This window comes from Oryctolagus cuniculus, chromosome 8 (assembly GCF_964237555.1).
Source record: "Oryctolagus cuniculus chromosome 8, mOryCun1.1, whole genome shotgun sequence".
In the NCBI taxonomy this organism is placed as follows: domain Eukaryota; kingdom Metazoa; phylum Chordata; class Mammalia; order Lagomorpha; family Leporidae; genus Oryctolagus; species Oryctolagus cuniculus.
The window spans coordinates 66475991-66497159 of NC_091439.1; the positions used below are offsets into that span (position 1 = coordinate 66475991).

At 38.1% G+C, this 21169-nt stretch overlaps 1 protein-coding gene across 1 annotated transcript; it reads left to right on the forward strand.

Annotated features, from left to right (window-relative positions):
• Positions 1-738: 738 nt before the first annotated feature.
• Positions 739-20697, forward strand: EIF4E (eukaryotic translation initiation factor 4E; the record flags this gene model as incomplete). The annotated part of the gene is given in 6 exon segments (NM_001101710.1): positions 739-846; positions 7596-7691; positions 13389-13452; positions 14140-14253; positions 16794-16933; positions 19619-20697. Coding segments are annotated over 6 exon segments (637 nt in total), but the record flags the coding sequence as incomplete, so codon positions are not given.
• Positions 20698-21169: the final 472 nt, after the last annotated feature.

Genomic DNA, 21169 nt, shown 5'->3' on the forward strand with positions numbered 1-21169 from the left:
GCCCTGGCTGTTGTGGGCAGTTCAGGGGTAAACCAGGGGATGGAAGATCGATCTCTTTGTTGCTCTGGCTTTTAAATAAATATTTTTCCACCAAAGTTGATTTCCCTATCTTTGTTTCATGATCCCTGACAGTCTTGATATTTAAAAAAAAGCAAATGGGGGCCAGCACTGTGGCGTAGCAGGTAAAGCTGCTGCCTGCAGTGCTGGCATCCCATATGGACGCCAATTCGGGTCCCAGCTGCTCCGCTTCCAATCCAGTTCTCTGCTGTGGCCTGGGAAAGCAGTAGAAGCTGGCCCAAGTCCTTGGGCCCCTGCACTCTAGTGGGAGACCCAGAAGAAGCTCCTGGCTTCAGGTTGGTCCAGCTCCAGCCGCTGCAGCTGTCTGGGGAGTGAACCAAGAGATGAAAGACCTCTCTCTCACTCTTTTTCTCTCTTGCTATAACTCTGACTCTGACTCTGCCTTCAAATAAATAAATAAATCTTTTAAAAATGCAAATGAGAGGGTAACTATATATATAATTATTTTATTTTTAATTTGAGAAATCTTTTGCATTTAACAGATGGTTGAAAATGGAGAGTCTGGTTCTTAGAAGTTAGTCTCTGGTCTATTTTATGAGAGAGCTGCAATAATTCCATCTCTTTAAAAAGATATGCAGCAATATTGGTCTAAGTTTATTTAGAATATTGCCATCATGGAAATGTTAGGAAGTTTAAAATGTTTTGTATTACTTTCTACTAGGAAACCACCCCCACTCCTAATCCCCCACCCGCAGAAGAGGAGAAAACAGAGTCTAATCAGGAGGTTGCTAACCCAGAACACTATATTAAACATCCTCTACAGAACAGGTAAGCTTTTGACACCCAAGTTTTCTGACCTCGGCCATGAGGCAAATGGTACACAGGGCTGGTTTGAAGGGGAAAGTTAGATGAGACTATTTTTAGATATGCTAAGGTAGAAGATTCCATTCACATTTGGATGGTCCATGACTAGCAAGCATGTTTATGTGTGTTCTGACCTCACAGAGTTCTAGAGGGAAAGATTGGTTTGAAATTCTTTAGTGTATAGAATCTTAAGGGCAAATGACTGGGATACCAACACATAGGGAGCTTTGTTCATGGAGAATGTCTGTGGACAACTTAGACATGTAAACTAGGACAAAGTGGTGATCATGAAAACCAAGAAAATGTTTTGTTGTGAGGATATAATGGATAATAGCATATGGGTGGGAAAAGTCAACTCAAAGCCTCCAAATATCCATTAGATTAGTTTTAAAAAAAAGTCCTTGCTAGTTTGAGAAAAGATTTTTTCTTTTTTCTTTCCTTCCTTCCTTCCTTTTTCTCTCTCTCGCTTGCTCGCTCTGTTTTCTCTCTCTGTTTCTGTTTCTTTCAATAACAGTCTTGGGGCTGGCATTATGGCATAGCAGGTAAAGCTGCTGCCTGCAATGAATGCAGCATGACATGTGGGCCAGCATAACATATGGGTGCCAGTTCCAGTCCTGGCTGCTCCACTTCCAATCCAGCTCCCTTACTAAAGGCCTGGGAAAAGTAGCCGAGGTCCTGCTGCCCATATATTGGAGACTCAGATGAAGCATCTGGCTCCTGGCTTCAGCCTGACTCAGCCCTGGCTTTTGGGGCCACTTGGAGAGTGAACCAACAGATGGAAGCGCATTTCTCCTTTTCTTTCTTTGTCTCTGTCTCTGTCTCTCTCTCTCTCTCTCTCTCTCTCTCTGTGTAACTCTGACTTTAAATAACAAGAAAGAAAAGGGTAAAAAATGCAAACTCTTGCATGGCAATGCAAATTTATTAAACTAATGCTAAGTTATGCAGAATTGCATCATTTTAATTAAAACTGAGTTTGCATGTGGCCATCCCAAAGTGTTGTAACATTAGATTGGTCACTTTTAAATACTGTGGCTCCCTTTACACACAAACACTAATGCATCCAAAGCAACAAGGCCTTGTTAAAATAGTAATAGTTACTTCAAATTAGTGTGATAGCCTTGTGAACAATTACACGTTTAAAATTACTTCCCAAGTTCACTCCCACAGAACTTGTCCACCACTTAACATCTCAACCAAAACATTAGGCTTGTAAAATAATCACTAACAGGCAAATGTACTAAACTTGTATATTCGGTATTGCAGATTTATTTATGCATAAGCAATCAAGGGATTCATACGGTCTGCAGCCCAGAAGTCTGAAAGTGATTTATAAAAATTGTTAAATCATTTAAATATTGTTTAAAAATGCAAACTTGTTATACACCCCACACTGTACAAAAAACTAGGAACTTTGTTCCTGTGTAAACAAAAAAGGAAACATAATAGGATTTGAAAAGTCTGGATATTTCCTTCCTTATAGATGTTAAAGACAACATCCATTAATTAAAGACATTATACTGAAAGGACTATCATATCTTAAAGACAAGTTCTCTGTTTCTTCAGGTTTTTGAAAAATTATGCAGCTGTGTCATTAACCATAGGAGTTTGTACACTACAATGATAATGATCTTGAATTTCTTAAAAATATTATAAATAAGCTTCAGTTATCAAAGAAATGAAGTTTTCTGGAGTGGTCCATTAAGAGAAGCTCTTTGGACTTTTTTATTAATTAAAATAGTGATACTTTTAGAATTTTTGTTCTACTCTAATGCAAAGTATGGAGCAAATCAAAATATATAGTACACCATTTTTATACATGTGCAGCATTGGTAGATGAAGATTGTATCTTACCATTAATACTGGATGTAGCCTTTTATCAACTGCATACGCCTGGACATAAGTAAAAATCTTTTGTGATGGTGAAAAGTGACTAGAATATACTAGCTAATTCTTTTCATCTGCCTCAAATGGTGCCACTGCAGGAAAGTCTATTTAAGGTTCTGGTGAGTTTGACAAACTTGGAATGGTACCACTGAATTGGGGAATAGTTCTCATCTGCCTCAGAATTAACAGTGCACTTTTATATGTTAAAGCAACTGATATAATGACCTTTTGTGGGCCTTCCCAGTTGCTGGAGTTTTTGTGTTAATTTGCCACACAAGATCTCTTTAACATTTATTTTTGATTTTGCAGAGAATTCTAATAATGTACAGTTCCATTGTCTTGCTAGATTTTGACCTGTTTTTTTCCTACAACTCATCTTCCAAGTTACACTTACTACAAACCAGGATCATTTGAACATTATTAATGTCTTTAACTTGAAGATTCTCTTTTCTCAAATCTGGTAAATCATTCAGTATGAATTGTGCATTGTTAGAATAGACTAATGTAAAACTTAATCCATTTTTCATATGTAAATCACTCATTCTGAGTTTCATATCAGTCATAGGAAATGGTTAGCACAAAATTATGCTTACTTATAATAGTTTCACAGTAATTACACGGATGGTATCGTGTTTCATTTAAACCAGCAATTGCCCAGTATTTTGTGTTACTACCTCATATAATTTTACCTGAAAATAAACCTGAGAAATGTATAACTATGTAATCATTTAAGCCATTCATCATGTGTTAGCATAAGTAACATTTTTTAAATGAAGAAACTATTATTTAAAATAGAAAATACATAATGGAAAGAATATTAGGTTGGCATTTTTGCAAATGTCTTTAAAGAATCTGACTTTAAACAAAATTTTTATCTATTTGAAAGTCAGAGTTAGAGAAGGAGAGGCAGAGAGAAAGATCCATCCTCCATTGACTGGTTCATGCCCCAAATGGCCGCAATGGCTGGGGCTGGGCCAGGCCAAAGCCAGGAGCCAGTAGCTTTATCCAGGTCTCCCATGTGGGAATAGGGGCCCAAGGACTTGGGCTATTTTCTGTTGCTTTCCCAGGTGAGTTAGCAGGCAGCTAGATTGGAAATGGAGCAGCAGGGACTCGAACCAGCCCAGAATCTGTCTTTTAATAGAAATCAGTTGGATTTTTATAGCTGCTTGTGTATTCAGTCTGCAAATAAAATTGTTTAGTGGAAGTATAAGAAGAAAATATGGCTTCACATTTATTAATGTTTGGAAAAGGAAGGAGAGTTTTTAATGGCCCTAAAATATTGTAAATACTTTGCTTTGATACTAGGTTTCTTACAGGTTAATAGCAATGTGGAATCTGAAACCATGTCCAAGAAGTTTTCCTAGTATTAATTAAAATCCATTAGTTTATCTTATATTTGGAATGAATCTCTTACTTGTGCATGATTTTATAATATACATTGGTCATTTGGAAAATACTGATTCAGTGAGTTACAGAGATCTTCCAGATGTTGATAAATTTCATTATATTGTATTAAGTAATAATAATTAATAATACCTCTAAACTTCTCAGAAATATGTTTATTTTTTAGGAAATTATCAAGCTTACTGTGACAAAAGCTTTCTAAAATTCTGATTTTTTTTTCCCCCTGAAAGCTCAAATTTTAAACTTGCTTATTTCATTTTTCAAGAAGTAACCATGGTTTATCAGTGAAATGAGTAAAAAGCCACAATGACAGTCCACAGATAACACTTCTAAAAATTTACTTACTTATTTGAGGGACAGAGAACAAGAGAGAGCACATTCTCCCATCTGCTGTAGGTAGCTGGCTGGAACTGAAGCCGGTTGCTGAAAACTCAATCTAGAACTCCCACTCAGGTGGGAGGGATCAAGCAACTTGAGTTGTCACCACTGCCTCTCAGGGTCTGCATTGGCTTGAAGCTGGAGTCAGAAGACAGATGTATATATCATAACCTGGCATTTGATATCATAACCAAGGGCCCACACCTCAATGCAACATTTTTATTAGTGGGAAAATGAAAATTTTCCCGTGAGTTTGGTACAGGTTTTCTTTATTGTTGTCTCTAGTTCTCTCTCTTTTTTTTTTTTTTATTATTATTATTATTTTTTGGACAGGCAGAGTGGACAGTGAGAGAGAGAGACAGAGAGAAAGGTCTTCCTTTGCCGTTGGTTCACCCTCCAATGGCCAGCGCACCGCACTGATCTGAAGGCAGGAGCCAGGTGCTTATCCTGGTCTCCCATGGGGTGCAGGGCCCAAGCACTTGGGCCATCCTCCACTGCCTTCCCTGGCCACAGCAGAGAGCTGGCCTGGAAGAGGGACAACCGGGACAGAATCCGGCGCCCCGACTGGGACTAGAACCCGGTGTGCCGGCGCCACAAGGCGGAGGATTAGCCTAAGTGAGCCGCGGTGCCGGCCGTCTCTAGTTCTCTTGTAATAACTGATAAACTAAATGCTCTGTTAATGGTTGTTACATATTATTTAGTGAATAATGACCCCAAAAAGATGAAGAGTTTCTTAAGTTTTTATTTTATTATTCATTTGCAAGGCAGAGAAACAGCTAGACAGATATCCCCATCTACTGCTTCACTCCTCAAATGCCTGTGTCAGCCGGGACCTGGGCAAGGCCAAAGCCAGGACATAGGAACGCAATTCAGATCTTCCATATGTATGAGAGGGACCAGCTACTTGAGCCATCACTGCTGCTTCCCAAGGGTATCCATTAGCAGCAAGAGCTCAGACTCTTAACCAAGGCACTTCCATATAGGACCCAGGCATAATAAGCTGCGGCTTAACTGTCGCATCAAATATCTGCCACCCTGCCACTTCAGAAACTTTTTTTTTTACTGCAATTAAGCTTTTTCTTTCGAATATGTTGAATCCTTTGTTGAAATTGCATGGAACCACAAATGTGAAGGATAGACTATAAAATGATTCAGAGAATACTGATTTAATTCTTCTACTGGTGAATCATCATGAAATGGTAACATTTAAGTTTAGTATTTTGTGAGTTTATCGGCAAGGTTTTTTTTTTTTTTCTTTAAAAGATTTATTTATTTGAAAGAGCTACATAGAGAAGGAGAGGCGGGGGGTCTTGGATCTGCTGGTTCTGGTTCACTCTCCAATTGGCCACAGCAGCCAGAGCTGCACCAATATGATGCCAGGAGCTTCTTCCAGGTCTCCTACCCAGGTGCAGGGCCCAAGGACTTGGCCATCTTCTACTGCTTTCCCAGGCCATAGCAGAGAGCTGGATCGGAAGTGAAGTAGCTAGATCTCAAACCATTGCCCATATGGGATGCCGGCACTGCAGGCGGCCCATGTCTGCAACATTTTAGAGAAACTGTCACATATATTTCGGGTATATATTAGCGGTTATATATAGGACAGACATGTCTTTGTAGCATTACTCATTATTTTCCTAATTGTGTGTTTGAGTTTAATCAGGTTTAATAATTCCCCTCTGTCCTTAGTATTTCCATTTCATTCTCTGGACTAACAGCTTTTTGTCCCTCTGAATTTTCAACATAACTGTTCTTATCTTTCTTTATGGTTAAGTGCTTCTGCTCTTAAATAAATGCTTGCTCATCTCTAGTAGCATTTAACAAACTATAATTGTCTCTGTCCTACATTTTTGTGAAATTTCTTGATTGATAATCCTCAGAGGGTCTCTTGCTGTAGCAGAGGCTCTGATATATAGTACACATAAGTTACTTATTTGTAATATGATAGAAATAGGGAAAACTACTCATTATTTTCCACATAGTAACAACCTCTTTTAAATTTTTTTAAGATTTTGTGGTAAAATACACATAAAATTTGCTATCTTAACATCAGTAATGTTAAAAATACTATGGTGTGCAGCCAATCTCCAGTCCTCTCTTTATCTTATAAAATTAATGCTTGGGCCGGCGCCGTAGCTCACTTAGTTAATCCTCCAGCTGCAGCGCTGGCACCCCATATGGACACCAGGTTCTCGTCCCGGTTGCTCCTCTTCCAGTCCAGCTCTGCTGTGGCCTGGGAGGGCAGTAGAGGATGGCCCAAGTGCTTGGGCCCCAGCACCCACGTGAAAAACCAGGAGGAAGCACCTGGCTCCTGGCTTCGGATTGCTGCAGCGCCGGCCATAGCGGCCATTTGGAGAGTGAACCAGCAGAAGGAAGACCTTTCTCTCTGTCTCTCTCTCACACCATCTATAACTCTACCTGTCAAATAAATTAAAAAAAAAAAGTTAACGCTCTATGGGGCCGGTGCTGTGGCAGTAAGTTAATTTCCCACCTGTGGCGCTGGCATCCCATATGAGCACCTTTTCTAGTCTCAGCTGCTCCTCTTCCAATCTGGCTCTCTGCTATGGCCTAGAAAAGCAGTAGAAGATGGCCCAAACTCTTGGGCCCCTGCAGCCGCGTGGAAGACCCAGAAGCAGCTCCTGGCTTCTGATCGGCCCAGCTCCGGCTGTTGTGGCCATTTAGGGAGTGAACCAGCAGATGAAAGACTTTTCTCTTGGTCTCCCCCTTTCATTGTCTGTAACTCTACCTCTCAAATAAATAAATAAATAAATTTTTTAAAAAATTAATGCTTTATAATCCATTAAAGAACTCCTCATATCCCCCTTCCATTCCCTTGGCTCTGGCAACCACCACTCTACTTTGTCTCTATGAACTTGACTACTCTAGGTACCTCATATAAGTGAAATCATGTAGTATTTATCTTTTTCTGACTGGTTTATTTCACTTAACATAACTTCCTTAACCTTTAGAGTTGCCATCCTCCTACTTTTGGCTATGGAGAGAGAAACTGCATTAACTATCACATTTGACACTTGACTTTTTATTTTTAGGTGGGCGCTCTGGTTTTTTAAAAATGATAAAAGCAAAACTTGGCAAGCAAACCTTCGGCTGATCTCTAAGTTTGATACTGTTGAAGACTTTTGGGCGTAAGTACCCCTTTATTTTAGATTGTTACTAGTTTTATTTGTGGTTTTTCATTTTAATTTGAATTGATGAAATAGTGGGTGAAGTAAACAGTTAATCTTTTTCCCGTAGAACTACCTTTTCTGTTTGTCCATCTAATGCGTGTTTGAATTAGGGATAAATCTTCATCAGTTGTCAGAAGCCTTAGTCTTGTAATCCTTTAGTCATTAATGTTTTCTATTCCTTGTCCTGGGATATTCTTTAAAGAGAATCCTTTATTTCCCCTAGAACTTTTGACAATTGGTTGGCACTTGTTCCTTTTAATGGTTGCCCAGATATATTTGCCTCATAAATGGGTATTTTAGAGCATTGTGGGGTTCCTGTTTCTGCAGACCCTCTTCAGAGTACTGTCTGAGGTTTTGAGATAGTAAAGATTTGAAGTGTTCAAAATTCAGAGGGCTGTCAATAAGTGTCTGTTATGATAGTTTATTTATTTCTTTATAAGTTGTGATCAGCTTCAAGAAGAATAGTGAATTTTTTTTTGAGATTTTGTTTTTGAAAAGCAAAATATTGGAATCTGGGATTATGAACTTTTATATGACTTCAAAATTAATTGTAAAATTATAAAGTCTTTTCCAAGAAGTTTTGATGCTGATTCTCTAAAAGATGATTTAGTGTGTTTTATTGACTTGGAGAATGTATAGAGAGATTTTGTTTGAGAATTTGAAAGGTGAAATTTATAAGCACATTATTTTGTTTTTGAGAGACAGGTAGACAGAGGATATCTATCTATTGGTTCACTCAAGAAGTGTTCATAGTGGCTGCAGGCCTGAGGTTGAAGCTGGGGCCAAGAACCCGCTTAAGGTCTCTCACATGGGTGCCAGGTATCCAGTTAATTTGAGCCATTACTACTGCCTGCCAGGACCTACGTTAGCAGGAAGTTGGATCCAGAAGCCTGAGACAGATAGTAAGCCCAGCTACTCCAGTGTGGAATGTAGGTGCCTTCCCCCTATTAAACAAAGAGATTTAAACCACCTAGCAGTTATCTAAATATTTTAATTTATACATCTGTATTTTAAAATCATATGTATGTTGAATTAGTGCTGCTGCTCTTAATGTTTTATTGTGACACCCTGAGTATATTCTGCCTGTGTACCAAGAAATGGATTGTGGTTACAAAATTGTTACATGCAAACTTTCTCAAGGGCAGAAATGGTATTTTTCAGTCTATTTCTAGTGCTTGCCCTGAAATAGATTTAGTATTACTGTGTATGTGCATCACTAAAAAAAGCCAGACAGAATGATTAAGGAAAACTATAAATTATGAACTAGCCACTTTGAGTTGGATTTTTTTTTAAGGATTGATTTATTTATGTAAACAGTAGTTAAAGGGGGAGGGAGAGACAAGCTACAATGGCCCATTCAGGACCAGGCTGAAGTCAGGATCCAGGAACCCCATCCTGGTCTCCATGTGAATGGCAGGGGCCCAAGTACTTAGGCCATGTGCTGTTGCCTTCCCTAGGTGCGTTAGCAGGAAGCTGAATTAGAAACAGCACACATGGGCATTCCAATATAGGACACCAGCTTCGCAAGCAGTGGCTTTAATCCACTGCGCCACAATATCTGCCCTAAGATGAGTCACTTTTTACTAAAAGTAATAACTTTTTAAAAATAGATTTATTTTATTTATTTGAAAGCCAGAGTTACAGAGAGAAAGTAGGAGATTAAACATCCACTGGTTCACTCCCCTAAATGGCCTCAACAGGCAGGGCTGGGCCAGGGCAAAATCGGGAGCTGGAACTCCATGTGAGTGACAGGGGCCCAAGTACTTGGGCCATCCTGTGCTGCTGTCCCAGGAGCATTATCTGGGAGCTGGATTGGAAATGGGGCAGCCAGGACTGGCACCCATAATGGGATGCTAGTGTCTCAACTCCTGTACTACAATGCTGACTCCTAAAAGTATTATCTTTAAAAAAACAAAAATAGAATTACATTTAAGCTCTATTATTTCATAGATGTAGTTGTCTAGATCTATGTTTTATCCTTCTTCACAATATCAAGTGGTTTTTCCTATAATTTTGTTTAATCAAGACTTCATAATTCTATAGTCTATTTCACCAAAAAAAAACCCTCATCAGTCTCTAGAAAACAAAAGTCTACTACCCTTCCCAATCAGGTTTGCATTTAGCTAGTTTGGCTTTCACCAGTTTACATAAATTGTATTTCTAACTTGTCCTTTAGTTAGAATTTTGCTGTACACTTTAGTTATGTGTAAGCAATTTTATTACATAGTAGATTTTTTCTTTTCTCAAAAAATTTACTTTATTTACTCAAAATTTACTATAAGGGAGGGGATAGAGAGATCGTCCATATGCTGGTTTACTCCCCAAATGGCTGCAACTGCCAGAGCTTCCTCCTGGTCTTCGATATGGCTACAGGGGCCCAAGCACTTGGGTCATCTTCCACTGTTTTCCCAGGAGCATTTGCAGGGAGCTGGATCAGAAGTGGAGTGGCTGGAACTTGAACTGTTGTCCATATGGGACGCTGGTGCTAGATTTCATCTTTATGCTGTGCCACATTGGTGGCCCCTGCATAGTGGATTTCTACACCATAATTTAGAGGTGTGGAGGAATTCTTCAGCTTTCTATTAGCATCTTCAATCATGGGCCTGGCTTTGTGACACAGAGTTAAACCACTGTCTACAATGTCAGCATCTCATTTGATCTCTGGTTTGAGTCCTGGCCATTCCACTTCCCATCCAGTTCCTGGGTAATACACCTGGGAAATCAGCAGAAGATGGCCCAAGTACTTGGGCCCCTGTCACCCAACATGAGAGCTTCAGGCTCCTGGGTTTGGCTAAGCCCTGGCCATTTTGGCCATTTGGGAAATGAACCAGCAGATGGAAAAATCTTTCTCCCTCTCACTCTCTCTATGTAACGCTCCCTTTCAAATAAACCTTTTTAAAAAAATCTTCAATCACTTCATAATTTCTATTTTTCTAACAATTTAGTGAAAACAACCACTAAGTCATTTTGTATTTATGGTCTGTGTGGTCTTAGGACTCTGTTTAAATGTGCCATTATAAGTTCTTACTATAAAGTATAAAGCCTTAGCATACCAGAAAGGAGGACAGCAAAAAAGAAGCATTTGTCTTTTCTACCTTTGAGTGCCATTGAAGAAGGTCACTCCCACATTATCCATTACTATTTCTTAACTAGTGGTGCTAATTCTGTAGTTGTCAGTATTCAGGCTTCTTTTATTGCCTAGTGTGGGCATTGGGTAGTGACTCAGTAGTCCTTAGGCAGTGTCATACTATCTTACCCAAACTGAATGTGTATGTTATATTATGCAATATGATTGAAAGGTTGCCAAATTGCTTCTAAAATTCTGCCTGAAATATTCCTAGACTGTTAAAATAGCATCTAAACATGAATAAGAGAAACATCCATAATCTATGATTATATTGATAGGATCATCATTTCTACTGTCCAGTATTGGAGATAGTCAGAGTCTTATTCTTGCCAGTTATGTAGCAATTTTTGCTGTGAGAGACTTCAAGAGATCAAATGATCTGTCCTTTTACCTTTAGGCAAGTAAGTTACCTCAAATGTTACTGTGTTATTTTGATAATTACAAAATAAGTTAGGAATACATATTCTAGGATTCTATCCGATATTTATTTAAGAAAGCTTTTATTCAATGAATACAGATTTCATAGGTACAGCTTTAGGAATATAGTGGTTCTTCTCCCCACTCCGTCCCACCTCCTACTCCCTTTCATCCCATTCTTCATTAAGATTGGTTTTTAATTAACTTTATATACAGATGACCATGCTTCCCATGTTGGAACATTCTCTCCTTTTTAATTCTGTTGTTATCACCAGACACTTGATCTTATTTATGTGATCTCTGACACTTAGTCCTATCTATATGATCAATTACATACTTAATATGATCACTTTAACACGTAATATGGCATTAGTACTACCCAGCTTAATGGGATTTGGAGTCCCATGGCAAATTTTTAGCTTTACCCTTAGGGGTAGGGCTGTGGGAATGTGTGCAGAACTGTACAGCTCCTCCCTCTCTTATTTCCACTCTTACGTCTCACTGGGATCTACTTACATTTGACTTTATATACCTATGATTAATTCTATGTTATGTAAAGAGTTCAATCAATGGTATTAAGTAGAAAAATAATAATAAACTGTTCCTTGACAGTCAAGACAAGGGCTGTTTAAGTCATTGCTTCTCATAGTGTCAATTTCACTTCTACAGGTTTCCTTTTAGGTGCTTTGTTCATTATTACAGATCAGGGAAAATATATATTATTTGTACCTTTGGGACTGGCTTATTTCACTAGGCATGATGTTTTCCAGATTCATTGATTTTGTTGCAAATGACTGGATTATTTTTTTTTTTTATTTTTTTTTTTTTTTGACAGGCAGAGTGGACAGTGAGAGATAGAGACAGAGAGAAAGGTCTTCCTTTTACCATTGGTTCACCCTGCAATGGCCACCACGGCTGGCACGCTGCGGCCGGCGCACCATGCTGATCTGAAGGCAGGAGCCAGGTGCTTCTCCTGGTCTCCCATAGGGTGCAGGGCCCAAGCACTTGGGCCATCCTCCACTGCCTTCCCTGGCCACAGCAGAGAGCTGGCCTGAAAGAGGGGCAACTGGGGAAGAATCCGGCACCTCGACCAGGACTAGATCCCGGTGTGCTGGCGCCACTAGGTGGAGGATTAGCCTAGTGAGCTGCGGCGCCGGCCCGCTGTGTAGTATTCTATAGAGTACATATCCCCTAATTTCTTTCTCCAGTCTTCCATTGAAAGGCATTTAGGCTGATTCCATGTGTTAGCTGTTGTGAATTGAGCTGCAATAAATATGGGGGTGCAGATGACTTTTATTTGCTGATTTTATTTCCCTTGGGCAAATTCTGAGGAGTGGATTGGCTGGGTTGAATGATAAGACTGTATTCAAATTTCTGAGGTATCGCCAAACTATCTTCCATAGTGGTTTTACCAGTTTGCATTCCCACCAACAGTGGAGTAGGGTACCTTTGTCCCCACATCCTCCCCAGCACTTGTTGTTTGTTGGTTTCTGTATGAAAGCCATTCTAACCCTGATGAAGTGAAACTTCATTGTGGTTTTGATTTGCCTTTTGCTGACTTTACCCCCTATTTAAATGATTATAATTCCAAGGAGTAGAGCCTTGAACTATGTACTTCATTTAAAGCTTCCTTTATTGTGCTGCCTAACCAGGAAAAGTTTGTGGTATTCAGGAATTCTTGGTCTGTTCTACTCTTGGATACCTTGAAGGATGATGATAGTGACTATTTCAGTTACGGAATTCTGATGAACTGGAAGTTTGCTTTTCTCTTGATTTGCCTTTTGGTGTGATTGTGAACAAACTGTTAGCTTCATAAATTCTTTTATCTATTTAAAACAGTATCATACCTCTGCCTTCAGTGTCTTAGAATAAATGTATGTGCATTGAGTTATCTATCAAAATATATTTTTTCAGAATAAATTAAAAATATTTTCTTGAAAAAAGTATATATCATAAGTTGTTTCATGAAAGATGTTTTATCCATTTCAGAAGTTGACTACATTAAAGTTATACAAACTTCTGTTCATTTTTATATTTTCTAAATGTCTCTATGTTAAGCACTTAAACTATTATGTATTCTATGTTTTTAATTGTCCCTTTCTTTTGCCTAGTCTGTACAACCATATCCAGTTGTCTAGTAATTTAATGCCTGGCTGTGACTACTCACTTTTTAAGGTATGCTTAATTGATGACTTTATATATTTATTATGGGACCTAGCCATTCAGGTATTCATTAAGAAATCTTGCCACCAACTTAGAAACAACGTATAGCATCATGCACAAGCTAATGGTTAAATTGGCTTTACTGGCCTTTCGCATCAATAGGTTTTACTCTATTTATAATACAAATAAGAAATTTAGAGAGTCTCCCTCCATGGACATATGTTGAGATTAATTTTGAAAAGAGCACTGATTATCCGTCCAGTTCCTTTTTTATATCTTTACATAGCCTGAGTTTCTCAGGCATTCTTACCTTAGAGTGTATGAGTCCTTGAGATATTTATAAATGGGTTTTGTCAGACAGTTGGGGGTGGGGAGGGTATTTATTAACTCTGAAATTATGTAATTTTTGACGGGATTTTCTAGGTTTAGAAGTGTGTGTAGCTTCTAAAAGGTGTCTGCTACTCAGAATTTAAGGACCTCCAAAAAAATTGAAATTCAAGGTTTGGTGGCTAATATATGACAAAATCAGAACTCAAATTCTGCAACCTTAGGACTCAGGCTTTAAGTCATGCATGAAAACTCTACCACTGGTAGTTTTATGGATAGTAACGTAAATGTTGCTTGCAATTTCTAGTGTTTATCTCCTAAAGTAAAAATAATACTATTTTCTAATATTGTTCTGTTCTTATTACCCTGTAGGATGGCATTGAGCCTATGTGGGAAGATGAGAAAAACAAACGGGGAGGACGATGGCTAATTACGTTAAACAAACAGCAGAGACGAAGTGACCTCGATCGCTTTTGGCTAGAGACAGTAAGGTTTTACAGTTATTCAGTCCGAGAGACAGTTTTAGAACATTTGATACTTACGTTACATTACATTTCTATTTTGGTTAATTTAAGAGTTGATAAGAGGGTGGGTATTGTGGCACAGCAGGTGAAACCACTGCTTGGGATACCCTCATATCTAGTACCTGAGTTCAGTCCTGGCTGCTGTATACCTTCCCATCCAGCTGCCCTTTACTGCACCTGGGAGGCAGGTCCAAGAAGTTGGGTTCCTGCCTCCCACATGAGACCGGAATGGAGTCCTGATTCCTGGCTTCAGCTCCTGGCATTTAGTAGTGAACCAGTAGATGGAAGATTTTTTTAAAGATGTATTTTATTTATTTGAAAGAGTTACAGAGAAGTAGAGAGAGAGAGAGGTCTTCCATCGGCTGGTTCACTCCGCAAGTGGCTACAATGGCCAGAGCTGAGCTGATTCAGTCAGGAGCCAGGAACTTCTTCCAGGTCTCCCACATGGGTGCAAGGGTGCCCAAGGACTTGGGCCATTCTCTGGTGTTTTCCCAGGTGCATTAGCAGGGAGCTGGATTGGAAGTGGAGCAACTGGGACTCAAACCAGTGCCCATATGCATTGCTAGCACTGCAGGCTGTGGCTTTAACTCACTGTGCCACAGGGCCGACCCCAGATATATATCTTTAAAAAAACAAAAAAGGATTTAAAAATACTCAAAACAGAAAATACTAAGTTAGCAGCCATTTTTATTCTATCATGTGAATCCTGTGTACCCACACTGGGACAGTGAAACATTCTCACAAGTCAGGTATACAGTGATTGACAGTTAACTGCCATCTTCCACAATAAGTTCACACTGAGCATTTTATTAACCTCAAAGTTAATAGAACCTCACATTTGTATGATTGATGCTTTTTTTTTTCAACTTATAGAATTGCTATTAATGTGTTCAGTGATTTTTTTTTTTTTTTTAGATTCATATTGGATGTAAGCTGGAACTTTTGGATTTAAGTGACACATTAAATATGTGATAATAGGTATTTTCTATAGTCAGAAGTTCCAGACCCCGAACTTTCAGAAACAGGGTTTATGGTCTGCTTTTCCCTAGTGCATAACATAATATCCGTTTTAGTTAGCACTTATTAAGTTAAGCACTTGATAAATATTTGAATGTAATAAGAGATAATTTTGACTTTGGTGATCAGCAGTAATTACCACTTTATAATTTCACCTTAAAAAGGGCATTTCAGTTTTACAAGGTAACAGCAATGCTTTCAAACTGTGCTATAGTGATGGCTGCACAAAAATGCTGAATGTACTTAATGCCACTAACCTGTATACTTTAAAATGGTTAAAATAGCAAATTTGTTTCGTAATTCTTTTTACAAATTATTTTTAAACTCAGTAATGTATCAGTGATTGAGTTTCAGGTTAATAGATCTGTATTATTATTTTGAATAACTGTAGAATTCTATTTGGTATATATAAAATAAATTATTATCTCTGCACTGATGAATTTTTAAATTGTAATGTTTGGTATTAATGATACCTTGACAAATACCCTTAGCTGTACATCATTTTGTACCACTTTTTAGGTATAGTATTAGAGAAATAGAAATATAGATTTTAAACATTTACTACATATTACTAAACTTCCTGGTGCAGAGATAAAAATCCATGTACATTTTATCCTGTTTTCATTAGTTTCCTTATATCTTAAAATATAGCAGATTGTGTACATTTTGCTAATCAGAAAGCTTAACAATCATAGTCTGTTGCTGTCATTGCTGCAGGGTCATTTCCATTACTTCTTTGTGAACTCTGCTATTCTAAAATGGTAGTAAGTACTCATGAAAAGCGGGAGCAAGGTAGCTAATCTAACTATGAGTAGCTATTTCAGTTATTTCCTGAAGAATTTGTTGGCCAAAAAGTATAAGCGATGATGGAGCAAATGAATATTAATAAAATTCAGCTTTGTATGTCCTGACATCAGTTGCCCAGTTTGCTGATAAAGTTAAAACAGCTCTTAATGTACTTGATATGAAATTAACAAGCAGTCGGATTGGCATTGTGCCTCAGTGGATTAAGTCACTGCCTGCGATACTAGCATGCCATTTGAATGCCTGTTGGAGTCTGCTGCTCCATTTCCCATCCATCTCCCTGCTAATGTGCCTTGGAAGGTAGTGGAAGATGGCCCAAGTTCTTGGGTCCCTGACACCGTGTGAAAGACCTGGATGGAGTTCCAGGTCCTGAGTTCACTCTCACAAAGCCTGGCTATTGTGGCCATTTGGGAAGTGAACCAACGGATAGAAGATTGCTGTCTCTCCCTATGTGTCATTGTGCCTTTCAAATAGATAAGTAAAATCTTTAAGAAGTGTAATTTATCAAGCAAATGTTTTTCAGTGCAAGAAATTATGTATATGAATAAAGTTTAGACACTTAAAAATCAACTCAATTTAAAATTTTAGTCTTGTTTAAATACAAACAAGTATGGAAAGAGATGTTTGCAGTCTAATGAGTGGTTCATAATCTATTGAATGTAATTTGCTTTTTTTTTTAAGCTGCTGTGCCTTATTGGAGAATCTTTTGATGACTACAGCGATGATGTATGTGGAGCTGTTGTTAATGTTAGAGCTAAAGGTGATAAAATAGCAATATGGACTACTGAATGTGAAAATAGAGATGCTGTTACACATATAGGGTAAGTTTTGCTTTTTGCCTTTTTTGCTTTTACAATATGAAGATAAGTAAAACCAGAAGATTTTCTGTTTATATCTTTTAAAATACTGAAGCTTGCAGATTGTTACTTTTCTTATATTGTTTTTGTGGATACTTTTACAATTTTGAACTGTGGTGGTGCTCAGTGTCTTCATATTTTTTCATTTCTATATAAGTGTATTTTTCTTAGTGGAATACATGATCATTAGAGCAGTCCAGTTTGACATGTAGCAGTTAATACATTTACTAAATGAGAATGCAAGTTTCCTTTTTCTATTTTGAAAAGTAGAATTTGAAAAAATACAGCTTTGAAAAACATTAATACTGAAATAATTCATTGAGCACATATATGCTACATACACTTTTCATTGAAATTTAAGTAAGATATGAGTTTTGTCTGTATTTACTTACTTTTTAAATTTTTTTAATGATTTACTTATTTATTTGCAAGATAAGAGTTACATTACAGATAGAGAATGAGAGGGAGAGATTTCCATCCATAGCATCCACAGGTTCACTCCCCAAATGGCGCAGTAGCCAGGGCTGGGCCAGGCTGAAGCTTGGAGCCTATAACTCCATCTGGATCTTAGTGTCATCTGCTGCTTTCCCAGGCCTATTAGTAGCAGGGAGCTGGATTGGAAGTGGAGCAGCTAGCACTCGAACGGTGCTCATATAATGGAATGTGGGCATGTGCTGGCAGAGGCTTAACCTGCTTCCTGCCCACAAAACCAGTCCATGAGTTTTGTATGTATTTAAAACCCACATTTGTGGGTATTTGTACTCTTCTGGTCATTTTTATTTGCAAAGTGATTGCTAACACTCAAACATCAGTATTAGCTAGGATTTTCTTTTTACTACACTTAAATTATTAAAGTTTGGCTTTAAGTGTTGTTAAATTTAAATACTAGGGTCCAGTGCCATGGCTCATTTCGCTAATGCTCTGCCTGCGGCGCCAGCATCCCATATGGGCGCTGGGTTGTAGTCCTAGTTGCTCTTCTTCCTGTCCAGCTCTCTGCTGTGGCCCGGGAGGGCAGTGGAGGATGGCCCAAGTGCTTGGGCCCTGCACCCCATGGGAGACTGGAAGGAAGCACCCGGCTCCTGGCTTCAGATTGGCGTAGCTCCGGCAGTAGTGGCCATTTGGAGAGTGAACCAATGGAAGGAGGACCTTTCTCTCTGTCTTTCTCTCTCTTACTGTCTAACTCTGTCAAATAAAAAAAGTTTAAATACTAGTTATTGAAAGGTCCAAATATGTTTGATTTTCCTCTTTTTGATTTTTCAAATATTGTAAATTTCTCTGTGAACATACTTCTTGCCTAAAACCAAAGATATAGAAACTTATTTGAGAGGCAGATAAGAGACAGAGATCTCTCATCTGCTTGTTCACTCCTCAGATGCCTGGGAACTGGGAACTCAATTCAAGTCTTCTTTGTAGGTGGAAGGGACTCCATTACTGACTCTTCACTGCTGCCTTCCAGAGTCTGCAGTAGCTCTAATGTGGAAAAGGAATGTTTTACGTGGTGTCTTAACCACTTAAATGCCTTCCCTGACTGCATGGTTTTTAAAGAGCAGATTTATGTGATTTTGCAGACAAGATTTAATCTTTCTTTTTTTTTTTTTTTTTTTTTTTAATTTTTATTTTTTGACAGGCAGAGTGGACAGTGAGAGAGAGAGACAGAGAGAAAGGTCTTCCTTTGCCGTTGGTTCACCCTCCAATGGCCGCCGCGGTCGGCGCACTGCGGCCGGCGCACCGCGCTGATCCGATGGCAGGAGCCAGGAGCCAGGAGCCAGGTGCTTTTCCTGGTCTCCCATGGGGTGCAGGGCCCAAGCACCTGGGCCATCCTCCACTGCACTCCCTGGCCACAGCAGAGGGCTGGCCTGGAAGAGGGGCAACCGGGACAGAATCTGGCGCCCTGACCGGGACTAGAACCCGGTGTGCCGGCGCCGCTAGGCGGAGGATTAGCCTAGTGAGCCGCGGCACCGGCCTAATCTTTCTTTTAATACAGTATCACTGCCCTTAGAATAACTTCATTGTGGACTCATTACATTTTGTTCTTAAAATAGTCACATCTTACTTGGAAATCATGTTGTAGGGTTAATACAGCAGAAGTTCTGTGTGTTTTAAATTACCCTTTAAAAATAAGTTCAATATGTTGAATTTCTTTGTGTTCAATCTTGTCAGTAATGGATATGATAAATGTAACTGGGTAGTGATATATAGTGTTTACTAGGCTTCAAATGTATTATAGCATTTTAAGGAATGAAAATAGGTATGTGCAGGGTACTGGTTTTTTTATAAGTATGTTGTAAGTTAAGTATGCTTCTGACATGATTCCACATACCTACTTGTGATAATCTGAGTGTGTTTTCACTCCTGGACTATGAATGTCATGAAGTCCAAGGAGGATCCCTGCTTTGCTCACCATTTGGTAATTACCACATTACCTGGTACATGCTTGATTGACTGTAGCAAAGATTATTGTGAAAATGAAGAGTACATTATGCTAAAAAAGATGTGTAATTTCCTATTTCACTCTAAAGCCCACTTTTTTTAAAGTTTCAAAACTAATTTTAATTAAAAAATTTTTAAATATTTGTTTTAGTTTTTAAATTTAATTAATTTTTTTAGGTGAACAAAAATTAATAGCAGCTTTCCTTCTTTTTCTTCCAGGAGGGTATACAAGGAAAGGTTAGGACTTCCTCCAAAGATAGTGATTGGTTATCAGTCCCATGCAGACACAGCTACTAAGAGCGGCTCCACCACTAAAAATAGGTTTGTTGTTTAAGAAGACACCTTTTGAGTATTCTCATAGGAGACTGCGTCAAGCAATCGAGATTTGGGAGCTGAACCAAAGCCTCTTCAAAAGCAGAGTGGACTGCATTTAAATTTGATTTCCATCTAAATGTTGCTAAGATATAAGAGAAGTCTCATTCGCCTTTGTCTTGTACTTCTGTGTTCATTTTTTTTTTTTTAATTTTGGCTAGAGTGTCCACTACCCCAATCAAAGAATTACATACAGTATACATCTTCCCCATGATCCTTATGTGTTCCTGGCCCATTCTGTAATAGTTTAGTAGAATTATACAAACACATTTTACCCATCCACAATATTAAAAAAAGAACTTACATTTCTATACCTTACAGGAAAAAAATACTGTTTATGTTCCATTGTATGCAGGAGCATATTTTGCTGGTTTGAAAGAGTATGATGCATACAGTTTTCTAGCAATTTTCCTTGTTTCTTTTTACAGCATCATCTTTGCTGTACTTTTGCTGATGGCTGCTAGATTTTAATTTATTTGTTTCCCTATTTGATAACATTAGTGATTCTGATTTCAGTTTTTCATTTGTTTTGCTTTTGTTTTTTCCTCATGTAACATTGGTGAAGGATCCAGGAATATGACACAAAGGTGGAATAAACATTAATTTTGTGCATTCTTTGGTAATTTTTTTGTTTTTTGTAACTACAAAGCTTTGCTACAAATTTATGCATTTCATTCAAATCAGTGATCTATGTTTGTGTGATTTCCTAAACATAATTGTGGATTATAAAAAATGTAACATCATAATTACATTCCTAACTAGAATTAGTATGTCTGTTTTTGTATCTTTATGCTGTATTTTAACACTTTGTATTACTTAGGTTATTTTGCTTTGGTTAAAAATGGCTCAAGTAGAAAAGCGGTCCCATTCATATTAAGACAGTGTACAAAACTGTAAATAAAATGTGTACAGTGAATTGTCTTTTAGACAACTAGATTTGTCCTTTTATTTCCTCCATCTCTATTGAAGGAATTTGTACTTCTTATTGCCAGGCAGTCTCTGTTATGTCTTCTCTTGTAGTGTCTTCCCACATGAACAACATAAGTTTGCAGTACTAGTACATTATGTTTATTACAATTTTAATTAAATAGGTAGTATTATATATATGGAATTAAGCTGATATGGCTATCTTTTTTTTTTTTTTTTTTTTATAAAGTAAGGCATAGTCCTTCAGTCTTAGGTAACTAATGTACCATTAATATCTTAAAATTCCTGAGAATTGGGATCTTGGTGCATATTCCTTTGATTGGTAGGAACAGTGGTTGTAAAACTTGGTTTCTGGATTGAGATGTTTTTATGTAATTGTCAATGATAGCATAGGGTAGGGGGCATATGCATTAAGAATTTTGTTAGTGTTGCTGTCTAAACAGAATGGAATAAACAGGAATCAAGATGTTT